Below are 13,209 nucleotides of genomic sequence, written 5' to 3'. Positions count from 1 at the left end.
ACATTTCAAACAGTGAGACTCAACGTATGGCCCGTGGCCCACACGCGGCCTGCCCACCTTTCCTGATTCAGAGAGAGGGGACCCTGATTAACTGTGTAGTGTTCTTTCTCACAGTTCTAAGTATCAGACACAACAATGAATAATCCACAGCCGACTGTCTTTAGCAGGTCAAAGGTCACGGCACACAGCAGACAGTGGGAAATATTATAATTCTGATCATTTATCAGCACATATCCATATGTATAAAAACAAAGCTGACACTGTGAGACTTGATCAGAGGTGTGATCATCACAGCAGATGCCTTTGTGTCAAAGTCACTGAGGATCAAACAGAAACACATGAAGCAGATTTTCCTGTTCTGGCTTTTTATAGCAGATAACCATCAAAATATTCTGCAGTCCATCAAAAACTGAAGCAAACCATGAATCAACATGTGAACATGAGCTGATGCTGCTGAAGGGAAGCAAAGTTACAGAGGTTTGATTACAGACACAGCTGAGAGTTTGTAATCTGTCATCATTTTAAAAGGTTTAAATTTCTTCAGTATTGAACAGCAGAAATGAGGCTTTGTTTTCGGAGGCCGACAGCAGTGAACACAACAGCAGACTGGTGCGTAATAAGCAGTGAATAATGCAGGAAACAGATTTTTGACGTTAAACTGTTCTTGAAGTACACTGAGAGAGAGAGAGCTGTGCAGGAAGTAAACGTCAAAGTCAGAGAGAATTCATGACGATGTTCATCAAACGTAAAGCGTAGTTTGGATCTTCTTCTGCTGCTGGTTCAATCAGTTTTGGTTGGAGACAGATGAAACCTGCAGCTTCAGGATCTGTGAGCTGTCCACTTTCAGCCCCGACGGCGTGTCCGTGTACGTGCCGTCGAGTGAACGATCCACGCTCTGTGTTTCCATCTTTGTGTGTTTAGCTGCTCTCATTTACTGTTCTATCTGTTTGCTTGTTGTTGAAATACTTTTGGGAGCTTTAACCTGAGATTCTGGCAAAATACATTTATATTAAAAAACGATTCAGGATTGAATGAATCAACATCGCTTTATTCAAATTAAAACCATTTAAATAGGAAAATCCATTTTTTTTCAGCCGCCTCTAAAGCTGGGTAATGTCAGCTGGTCCATGTGCAGCTGGCTGTGATGCTCAGGGAGCGTCTACAAAGTGCAACACTGAAAGAACATCATCCATGAATATTGAGTAATAAATGGACTCTCATACAGCGAGACTCAAATGCCTTTAAACATCAGCTTATCCTGCTGATCCAAGTCCAACACTGAGTTTGTAAAAACATGTTTGTCAATCATTTTGTTTGGTTTCTGAGGAAAATGATTCAATAACTTGCTGCTAATACACAACATTTCATCATATTTCCTCATAAGCCTCTTTTGTCTGACCATTTGATCCCATTTGAATTTGCAATAAAGGATCCACAGAGTTTGGTGACAATAATGACAGTAGATGTTTGTGTGAAAGTGCTGGAAGCAAATGAGTGTGTGATGTTCTTTCAGTGTTGCACTTTGTAGACGCTCCCTGAGCACTGGTCTCACAGCCAGCTGCACATAGAGACCAGTGTTGTTAGTCCAGGTCAGAAGATGACTTGTTGGAATGAAAATGAGCTTGTAGTTTGTCTGCTTTAATAATGTGACTGGAAAAAGGTGTTGGACTTCAAATATGTCCATTTCTTTCACACTTCACCTTTAAAAGTGAAGCCTTGTGGTTCCTGGAAGGAAAAACACGACTTTTTCAAGTCTTTGTCCTGTTTTTATGAGAAATGTACGACTTTAATGTGAAACATTCAGAGTTTTTTCTCTTGTTGTGTTTGTTTGAAGCTGCTTCCTGTTGGCTTCAGCTGTTTGGAGTTTCCATTTTCTAAACTTCTACATTCTGAACCTTCTTCAGCTCTGAACAGATGATGAAACACTGAATGATTTCAAGCTCACACTGTGTCTAATAAACTTACATCTTTCATTCTTTATACAGATTGTGGGACTGTGATTTGTCAGAGATCAGCTGTGATTATCTGGCAGCAGCACTGAAGTCCAACCCCTCCCATCTGAGAGAGCTGGACCTGAGTGACAACAACAAGCTGCAGGATTCAGGAGTGAAGCATCTGTGTGGTTTCCTGGAGAGTCCAGGATGTGGACTTGAAACTCTGAGGTCAGTCAGCATGTTTTAGTTGTGCTGAGATGAATATGATGTGAAAGTTGTGCTGACACTAAACTGCAGACATCAGGCTGATATTATACTGATCCACACTGAGGATCTTCATGGTAAAGTCTGTTTTCTTCTTCTCTGGTTTAGTCCATTGACTGCAGCAGAACAATGTTCACATTTCAAACAGTGAGACTCAACGTATGGCCCGTGGCCCACACGCGGCCTGCCCACCTTTCCTGATTCAGAGAGAGGGGACCCTGATTAACTGTGTAGTGTTCTTCCTCACAGTTCTAAGTATCAGACACAACAATGAATAATCCACAGCTGACTGTCTTTAGCAGGTCAAAGGTCACGGCACACAGCAGACAGTGGGAAATATTATAATTCTGATCATTTATCAGCACATATCCATATGTATAAAAACAAAGCTGACACTGTGAGACTTGATCAGAGGTGTGATCATCACAGCAGAGGCCTTTGTGTCAAAGTCACTGAGGATCAAACAGAAACACATGAAGCAGGTTTTCCTGTTCTGGCTTTTTATAGCAGATAACCTTCAAAATCTTCTGCAGTCGATGAAAAACTGAAGCAAACCATGAATCAACATGTGAACATGAGCTGATGCTGCTGAAGGGAAGCAAAGTTACAGAGGTTTGATTACAGACACAGCTGAGAGTTTGTAATCTGTCATCATTTTAAAAGGTTTACATTTCTTCAGTATTGAACAGCAGAAATGAGGCTTTGTTTTCGGAGGCCGACAGCAGTGAACACAACAGCAGACTGGTGCGTAATAAGTAGTGAATAATGCAGGAAACAGATTTTTGAAGGTAAACTGTTCTTGAAGTACACTGAGAGAGAGAGAGAGCTGTGCAGGAAGTAAACGTCAAAGTCAGAGAGAATTCATGACGATGTTCATCAAACGTAAAGCGTAGTTTGGATCTTCTTCTGCTGCTGGTTCAGTCAGTTTTGGTTGGAGACAGATGAAACCTGCAGCTTCAGGATCTGTGAGCTGTCCACTTTCAGCACCGATGGCGTGTCCGTGCACGTGCCGTCGAGTGAACGATCCACGCTCTGTGTTTCCATCTTTGTGTGTTTAGCTGCTCTCATTTACTGTTTTATCTGTTTGCTTGTTGTTGAAATACTTTTGGGAGCTTTAACCTGAGATTCTGGCAAAATACATTTATATTAAAAAACGATTCAGGATTGAATGAATCAACATCGCTTTATTCAAATTAAAACCATTTAAATAGGAAAATCCATTTTTTTTACACCCGCCTCTAATGCTGGGTAATGTCAGCTGGTCCATGTGCAGCTGGCTGTGAGGCTCAGGGAGCGTCTACAAAGTGCAACACTGAAAGAACATCATCCATAAATATTGAGTAATAACTGGACTCTCATACAGCGAGACTCAAATGCCTTTAAACATCAGCTTATCCTGCTGATCCAAGTCCAACACTGAGTTTGTAAAAACATGTTTGTCAATCATTTTGTTTGGTTTCTGAGGAAAATGATTCAATAACTTGCTGCTAATACACAACATTTCATCATATTTCCTCATAACCCTCTTTTGTCTGACCATTTGATCCCATTTGAATTTGCAATAAAGGATCCACAGAGTTTGGTGACAATAATGACAGTAGATGTTTGTGTGAAAGTGCTGGAAGCAAATGAGTGTGTGATGTTCTTTCAGTGTTGCACTTTGTAGACGCTCCCTGAGCACTGGTCTCACAGCCAGCTGCACATAGAGACCAGTGTTGTTAGTCCAGGTCAGAAGATGACTTGTTGGAATGAAAATGAGCTTGTAGTTTGTCTGCATTAATAATGTGACTGGAAAAAGGTGTTGGACTTCAAATATGTCCATTTCTTTCACACTTCACCTTTAAAAGTGAAGCCTTGTGGTTCCTGGAAGGAAAAACACGACTTTTTCAAGTCTTTGTCCTGTTTTTATGAGAAATGTACGACTTTAATGTGAAACATTCAGAGTTTTTTCTCTTGTTGTGTTTGTTTGAAGCTGCTTCCTGTTGGCTTCAGCTGTTTGGAGTTTTCATTTTCTAAACTTCTACATTCTGAACCTTCTTCAGCTCTGAACAGATGATGAAACACTGAATGATTTCAAGCTCACACTTTGTCTAATAAACTTACATCTTTCATTCTTTATACAGATTGATCGACTGTGGTTTGTCAGAGATCAGCTGTGATTATCTGGCAGCAGCACTGAAGTCCAACCCCTCCCATCTGAGACAGCTGGAGCTGAGAGGAAACTACAAGCTGCAGGATTCAGGAGTGAAGCATCTGTGTGGTTTCCTGGAGAGTCCAGGATGTGGACTTGAAACTCTGAGGTCAGTCAGCATGTTTTAGTTGTGCTGAGATGAATATGATGTGAAAGTTGTGCTGACACTAAACTGCAGACATCAGGCTGATATTATACTGATCCACACTGAGGATCTTCATGGTAAAGTCTGTCTTCTTCTTCTCTGGCTAGGCTTAGTACACCATTAATCAGTTGTGTTTTACCGTTGCTCTCTGCAGAGTTGATGTCAAGACTTTTAAATCTTCCATAGACAAAACCAGTGAGTACTGAGACTTTGTGTCACATTCATCACTATTTCATCAACAGCATATCACATGAAAGCTCGTTTGTGCTTATTTCATTTTGCAAAAATCTATAAATTATGGGGGGGTTTTAAGGATGTGTTTTTAGGTACTGGTTTTGGTCAAAATATTTTAATACTTTTTAAAATCTTTTTAGTGAGTGAGAAGGCTGCAGCTGAAGAAGATGGTGGGTCCTTAAGGAAGAAAGAGAAATCCCTCACAGACAGTTTGTATTTGATCAGAAAACCACTAAGAAACTAATATGATTGTAAACAGCACCAGTTAGAGTTCCAGGAAATCCTGAATTATTCGATGTTTGTCTCTCATCAGGTTACTCTGAGGTCAGACTGAATCCAGACTCATTAGACACAGAGCTTGATTTGACTAAAGATGACATAAAGGACATTAAGGTGAGAGAAAAGCATGTGCATCTGATTGTCTTGTGATACAAAAAATAGGCCTTCAGCACAGAAATTTTGTCAGGTGTGTTAAAGCACAGGGCAGACAACCAGTCAGGTTTAAGATTCTATGTCATTGTCAGTATGTTACTCGCAGTTTTGAAAGTGTGTACAGATAACACCTGATGTGTACTCTGTGTGCCTAGGGGCACACTCCACTAGCTGTGTGGTCCATCTATGTTTCTACCCTCACCTATGGCCACGAACTGTGGGTAATGACTGAAAGAACGAGGTTGCGAATACAAGCGGCTGAAATGAGCTTCCTCCGAAGGGTGGCTGGCCTCTCCCTTAGAGATAGGGTGAGAGGTTTAGCCATCCGAGAGGGGCTCAGAGTAGAGCCGCTGCTCCTCCACATCGAAAGGAGCCAGCAGAGGTGGTTTGGGCGTCTGACAAGGATGCTCCCTGGGCGCATCATGGGTGAGGTGTTTGGGCATGTCCCACCGGGAGGAGGCCCCGGGGCAGACCAGGACACGCTAGAGAGATTATATCTCTTGGCTCGCCTGGGAACGCCTTGGTGTTCCCCCAGATAAGCTGGAGGAGGTGGCTGGGGAGAGGGAGGTCTGAGCTTCTCTGCTTAGGCTGCTACCCCTGCGGCCCTGGATAAAGCAGAAGAAAATGGATGGATGATGGATGGATGGGTGTACTCTGTATAGTTTGTTCACCGTTTACTTGTTTATTGCTGCTTTAAACAGCTGATGTATTTCCTCTCTGAATTCCAGCCTCCATTAAGCTTCACCCCTCAAGTACAAACTGAATCCACACACATCTCCTACAGGTGCTTCTAATTTCACATTAGGTTGATAACATGTATGTAATGATGTGACAAGACGCGTGATACAGCTGGTGGTGATCAGACCTCAGCTCATACAGGCTGGTTGGAGTGCTTCAGCCCTTCTGTGTCCTACAGGTTCAGGTGTCCTGGTCCAGGTGTGTTCCAGTGTACTCTGACCAGACTAGTGTTTGTTATGGCTCAGGAGGCGGAGCTGTTGTACAGGACTGTCCAATGGGATGGGAGCCTCCTTCAATCAGCTGGAAAAACAGCTGCAGGGCCGCTGTTTAACATCACATGCTCTGAGGATGCAGTCTGGGAGCTCCACCTGCCACACTGTGAAACAAAGGAGGGTGAGCACTGTGCTGTGAAACATCTGTGTTACTGTGTGGTGCTCAGCTAATATGAACTGTTCTTTATCATACAAATAACCACAATGCAGTTTATTTATAATTCAATTCAATTCAATTTTATTTATATAGCGCCAAATCACAACATAAGTTGCCTCAAGGCGCTTCATAGATACAGAGAAAAACCCAACAATCATATGACCCCCTATGAGCAAGCACTTTGGCGACAGTGGGAAGGAAAAACTCCCTTTTAACAGGAAGAAACCTCCGGCAGAACCAGGCTCAGGGAGGGGCGGCCATCTGCTGCGACCAGTTGGGGTGAGAGAAGGAAGACAGGATAAAGACATGCTGTGGAAGAGAGACAGAGGTTAATAACAGATATGATTCAATGTAGAGAGGTCTATTAATACATAGTGAGTGAGAAAGGTGACTGGAAAGGAAAAACTCAATGCATCATGGGAATCCCCCGGCAGCCTACATCTATTGCAGCATAACTAAGGGAGGATTCTGGGTCACCTGGTCCAGCCCTAACTATATGCTTTAGCAAAAAGGAAAGTTTGAAGCCTAATCTTAAAAGTAGAGATAGTGTCTGTCTCCCGAATCCAAACTGGAAGCTGGTTCCACAGAAGAGGGGCCTGAAAACTGAAGGCTCTCCCTCCCATTCTACTTTTAAATACTATAGGAACAACAAGTAGGCCTGCAGAGCGAGAGCGAAGTGCTCTAATAGGGTGATATGGTACTACAAAGTCATTAAGATAAGATGGGGCCTGATTATTTAAGACCTTGTATGTGAGGAGCAGGATTTTGAATTCAATTCTGGATTTAACAGGAAGCCAATGAAGGGAAGCCAAAACAGGAGAAATATGCTCTCTCTTTCTAGTCCATGTCAGGACTCTTGCTGCAGCATTTTGGATTAGCTGAAGGCTTTTCAGTGAGTTTTTTGGACATCCTGATAATAATGAATTACAGTCGTCCAGCCTGGAAGTAATAAATGCATGAATTAGTTTTTCAGCATCACTCTGAGACAGGATATTTCTAATTTTAGAGATGTTGTGCAAATGGAAGAACGCAGTCTTACATATTTGTTTAATATGTGCATTGAAGGACATGTCCTGGTCAAAAATGACTCCAAGGTTCCTCACCGCGTTACTGGAGGCCAAGGTAATGCCATCCAGAGTAAGAATCTGGTTAGATACCATATTTCTAGGCTTTTCAGGGCCGAGTACAATAACCTCAGTTTTATCTGAATTAAGAAGCAGAAAGTTAGCGGCCATCCAGGTCTTTATGTCTTTAAGACATTCCTGCAGTTTAACTAATTCGTGTGTGTTATCTGGCTTCATGGACAGATAGAGCTAGGTGTCATCTGCATAGCAGTGAAAATGTATGCTATGTCTTCTAATGATACTGATAGGTTTGTAGCTTGTACCTATCCGCTGGAACGTTGAAGACAATATAATTACACTGCAAGGCAAGACACAAGTAGGCAAAGTTCTTCATGTTACTCGTGCACGGGAGAGACCGGACAGATGCCGTTCTCTCGTCTGATCCCAGTTGCTCTCGTCCGTTCTCCCGTACCACTTGGGGTTACATGAATATGCATAGGTTCATTAACATATGACGTCTACATACACACAAAGAGTACCTTGCCTGTGTGTGTGTGTGTGTGTGTGTGTGTGTGTGTGCGTTGGTAAACATGTATTAGCTGGACATTTCGTCTGAATACACACCACACTAGAAGGACATTTTGAATTAACAGGACAGAGGCGGTGTCCTGCTAATTTTGACTGAAATCTAACAACGTAGAGTGGTTTCTATTGGTCCACTAACCCTAAAAAAACAAAAAAATCAAGATGTCGGTTTAATACATATAAACTTGATTTTGTGTTAAATCTGTGTATCACCAAGAGTGCCCCTGGTGGTAGCGTGTGTAATAGCAGGACCTCATGAATATTCACACATGTGTGAATAATAATGAGGCTTGTGTGTAGTTGTCCCGCCAATTCTTACACAGTCCTTCCAATTCACATGTGGGTTAGATAACTGGTAAATGTTCCAAAATGACCACACCAAATGAACCACTGTATGTTGAACTTAATTGTAATAAAAGCCTGCTTTACCTTGTTGGAAAGAAGACATATGAAGCTTTGCTTTTATATGAAACACTAAGGTTTTGTGTAATTATTCACAGTTATACTAAGTAAATACAGTTACGTACTTACAAAGTGGTATGAAAAAGTATTTGACTGATAAGTTATTTATTTTTTGGTTTGTTCTCTCATTTATCTGTTATCAGATTAGATGAAGAGAACCTGAGTGAATACAAATATAGGTTGTTTTCTATTATCTTATTTTTCAAGGGGAAATGCTTTCCTGGCCCTGTGTAAAGAGGATATTGCAATTCTAAAACAAATGTAAAAAAGAGTGACCTTTATTGGGTACACCTCGAACTGCTCGTTAACTACTCACTAATTGGGCAATCACATAGTGGCAACTCAATGCATTTAGGTGTCATGGTCCTGGGTCTCTCGACCCAGCATTTTGAGTTTGTGGTTATTTTTTATTCACTGTTTTAGGTCCTCTTGCCTTCACGTTTATCTGTGTTCCCTGGGTCTTGTGTTCACCCTTTCCCTTCACTGTGTGTTTTGTATTTATTGCTGTCTGTGTTTTGGTTTTTTGCTGCTCCATGCTTTGTTGTTCTGCTTTCTTAGTGTACAGTTTTGATTATTATTTTCCCATGTTTCGGTTATCATGGTTTGGTGTTCTGTCTCTGTGGCTGTATCCCAATTCAGGGTCTGCAGCCTTAAAATACGCAGCCTTAGCAGTCCACAAGGGCCGCGTACTCAAAGACCGCTAAGGTCGGAAGTGAGAGGCTTGTGAAATGGGACGGTCTAGGCTCCGTCGCACTGCTCAGGTTGCCTAGCAACCATGATACTCACCGCTGGAAACGTTTCTGTTGGATTGTGTGTCCACAGGTGTTTGTACTTTGCGTGACAATAAAATGACGGTAAAAGCCTCCGCCCACTTCCTATCCATGTCTCACCATGCAACGACTACTGTGAATGGACTGGAGAAGTGTAGTGGCAGAGTCCTCCATCAGAAATAAGATATGTGTGTTGACTTTTTATTCTCCCTCAAAAATATTATGCCATGACGTGGCCCAGAGCAGCTCTGCTAACAGGTTATGGGCCCAGCACGCTTCCGCTGCGCAAGTTACCGGCAGGTGTTAAAAGTTTGGCACGATTGAGTGAGTAAGCGTTTTTGTGCATCATGAGCAGACGCACGGCAGAGTCGGGCAGTCGATATTCCCGTTTGCAATTTGATGGAGATGAAAGGAAATATGAGATATGGGAAACGAAGTTCCTTGGTCATCTCAGACTACAAGGTTTGAAAGATGTCATCTTAAAGGCTGAGGGTGATGAAGAAGCCGATGGTGAAGATGATGACAAAAATGCAGAAGCATATGCAGAGTTGATACAATTTCTGGATGACAAAAGTTTATCGTTAGTTATGAGAGATGCAGTTGATGACGGACGGAAGGCCCTAAAAATTTTGAGAGGTCATTATGCAGGAGTGGGCAAGCCAAGGATCATAAGTCTGTACACCGAACTCACTTCTCTCACAAATGAAAAGAATGAAAGTGTGACGGACTATATTATCCGAGCAGAAGCAATTATCACAGCGTTAAAAAATGCGGGTGAGTCACTAACTGATGGACTTCTGATCGCAATGATAATGAAAGGTCTACCAGAGACGTTTAAACCCCTGATTGTGCACGTTACACAGAGTGAAGCAAAAATCACATTTTCAGATTTTAAAGTAAAACTCAGAAGTTATGAAGAAACCGAGCGAATGCGTGTGGCTATAACTAATGACAACGTAATGAGGACAAAAGTGCAATCAGACCAGGATTCTACTTCATGGCGAGCAGATGACCGAAGATCAAAGAATAATGAGATTGTGTGTTTTAAATTTTCGACTAAAGGGACACACTGCAAGAACGTGCCGATCTAGAGTATGGTGCAGTTTTTGCCGGAGTAGTACACACAAAGATGCGACCTGTAGAAGGAAGCTAAGACGGGATGAAGCGAGAGGGGTCGTGGAGAAGGACTACGCGTTCAAGACGGGCTCCAAACCCCAGAGGGTCCCGGACGGCGGCCAAGAGATGCTGAATAACCAGCTATTGGTGGATACGGGAGCGACGTCACATATCTTCACGAAGATCGAGAGTTTTAAGACTTTTGATGACACATTTCAACCCGAGGCTCATTGTGTAGAGTTGGCTGACGGAAGGCGGAGCAGAGGAGCTGCAAAGCGGCGAGGAGATGCTGAGATAAGTATGATCGACAGTAAAGGACGCAGCCACAAGGTAACATTGAAACAAGCACTCTACATTCCATCGTTCCCACAGGACATTTTGTCAGTAAAAGCAGCTACTAGTAACGGAGCCACTGTGGTTTTCAAACACGGGGACAGTTTTCTTAAACATGTTGATGGAACAAAATTCCCTATATATGAACACGAGAGACTGTTCTTTATAAACACTGTGCAAGAGTTTGAAGATAAATGTAATGGATGTTTTGATATGCAAACGTGGCATGAAATCCTAGGACACTGTAATTATGAGGATGTTCAAAATCTGCAAAATGTCGTTGATGGAATGGAAATTAAGGGTAAAATCAACAAAAATATGCAATGTGAAGCCTGTATACAAGGGAAGTTTATTCAAACTAGGAACCAAGAACCGGATGAAAAGGCCAGGGCAGCATTAGAGTTGGTACATACGGATTTGGCTGGTCCGATTACGCCAAACTCTAAAGAAGGGTTTAAGTTTGTTTTGTCGTTTGTTGATGATTATTCAGGTGCAACATTTGTATATAATCTGAAACACAAAAGTGATACAACTCAAGCAACTGAAAGATTTATTGCAGATGTGGCGTCATATGGGAAAATCAAGTGCATTCGTTCTGATAATGGAACTGAATTTACAAGCAGTCAGTTCAGAGATTTATTAAGTAGACACGGCATTAGGCAGGAAACTTCGGCGCCATATTCGCCTCATCAAAACCGAACAGCAGAGAGGAACTGGCGTACACTTTTTGACATGGCGAGATGCATGTTAGTTGAGAGCGAATTGCCAAAGTCTTTATGGCCATATGCAGTACAAACCGCGGGAGTGATTAGGAACCGATGTTTTAACAAACGCACAGGTCAGACAGCGTATAAGATGTTAACTGGAAAAAGACCTGATCTTTCTAGAATGAAAAAATTCGGATCATTGTGCTATGCTTATAAACAAAATAGGGGAAAGCTGGATCCAAGATGCGACAAAGGTGTTTTCTTGGGATATGACAAAAATAGTCCAGCATATTTGATCTATTTCCCAAAAACCGGGAAGGTTGAAAAGCACAGATTGATAAAAATACTAAATCCCGCGACAATGGATCAACAAACACAGAGTGATCAGATGTATGAAGATGAGGTTTATGAATCCAGAAAAGATGGTGAACCCAAACAGACGAAGGATGAGGACATTCCAGATGGTAGTGAAAGCAGTCAAACTGAGTCCGAGGTTAAAACTGAGGATAAAGTAGATGCTGGAGCTACACGTTATCCATCCAGAATCAGAAAGAGACCTGATTATTTGAGTGATTATATCACGGATGTGAAAGAGTGTGAAAATGAACAGATGCAAACTAGTGTTGATTATTGCTACAGATTGTTGTGTGAAATACCCACATCATTTAGTGAAGCTATTGTGTCAAGTGAGTCAAAAGAATGGGAAAAAGCGATGAATGAAGAAATTCAATCCCTTAAGGAGAATGACACATTTACTTTAACCACTTTACCAGAGGGTAAGAAAGCAGTGGGGGGTAAATGGGTTTATGCCGTTAAAAAGAACTCAGACGGATCAGACAGATATAAAGCTCGATTTGTGGCTAAAGGTTTTAGTCAAACAAAAGGAGTTGATTATGAGGAGACTTTTTCACCGACTGCTAATTTATCGAGTGTGAGAGTTTTGATGCAGAAAGTGGTTCAGGATGATATGTTGGTTCACCAGATGGATGTAAAAACCGCCTATCTACACGCACCAATAAATGAAGAAATATATATACAACAACCAGAAGGTTTTGAGACAGAATCAAGTGAGACTAATAAACTGGTGTATAGACTAAAGAAATCACTTTATGGGCTGAAGCAATCGGGTCGTAACTGGAACCAAACCTTACATGACTATATTTGACACAGAGTTCACTCACATGAATTTCACTCACATGTGCTGTAGAAGTGATTTGATTTGAGAGTTCAAACTCACTGCTGTAATGGCTTATGATGATTAATATAATAACTATAATATTGGCCATATCATATTTACACTGACTTTAGTCTCATGAACAACATTAGCTAATTGTTATTTACTAGCTAATCTTAAATGACTGCAGTACAAATATGAAGGCCAACAATCATGTTTTACAGTCCTGTGGTCTCAGCCTCAGATACTTATTAAATCACACAAAGCTCGTGTAGAAACAAACACACAAACAAAATATGTTCTCTTTCATTTCTGTCAAACAAAACTGTATGAAACGTTTCCAGCGATTGGTGTTATGGTTGCTAGGCAACCTGGGCAGCGCGATGGAGGCTAGACCGTCCCATTTCACAAGCCTCTTACTTCCGGCCTTAGCGGTCTTTGAGTACGCAGCCTTTGAGGATCGTTGAGGCTGCGTACTTTAAGGCTGCAGACCCTGAATTGGGATACAGCCTTTGTCTCATGTCAGTGTTTTCAGTTTTGCTTCCTTGGTCTCGTTAGCCCTGATGTCTCCCACCAGTGTTCACCTCCTGCCTCTCATTCCCCTCGTTATGCCCTGTGTATTTTAGCCCTG

General features: G+C 41.9%; 2 protein-coding genes across 2 annotated transcripts in view; one reads left to right on the top strand and one right to left on the bottom strand.

Moving 5' to 3' along the window:
- The window catches only part of LOC113011575 (protein NLRC3-like), a 46,989-nt gene extending 40,562 nt beyond the window's left edge, over positions 1-6,427 (top strand). Inside the window, exons 10-15 of the mRNA XM_026151120.1 lie at positions 1,986-2,162; positions 4,689-4,729; positions 4,909-4,938; positions 5,082-5,161; positions 5,929-5,984; positions 6,117-6,427. Coding sequence (XP_026006905.1) covers positions 1,986-2,162; positions 4,689-4,729; positions 4,909-4,938; positions 5,082-5,161; positions 5,929-5,984; positions 6,117-6,381 — 649 coding nt within the window. The 3' untranslated portion in view covers positions 6,382-6,427. The remainder of the gene's footprint in view (positions 1-1,985; positions 2,163-4,688; positions 4,730-4,908; positions 4,939-5,081; positions 5,162-5,928; positions 5,985-6,116) is intronic.
- The window catches only part of LOC113011577 (NACHT, LRR and PYD domains-containing protein 12-like), a 382,413-nt gene that overhangs the window by 335,844 nt on the left and 33,360 nt on the right, over positions 1-13,209 (bottom strand). The gene's annotated exons all lie outside the window — the stretch shown is intronic.

This window comes from Astatotilapia calliptera, chromosome 19 (genome assembly GCF_900246225.1).
Source record: "Astatotilapia calliptera chromosome 19, fAstCal1.2, whole genome shotgun sequence".
NCBI classification, from domain to species: domain Eukaryota; kingdom Metazoa; phylum Chordata; class Actinopteri; order Cichliformes; family Cichlidae; genus Astatotilapia; species Astatotilapia calliptera.
The sequence above is the reverse complement of the archived record's forward strand: the minus strand, read 5'-3'. Positions and strand labels throughout refer to the sequence as shown.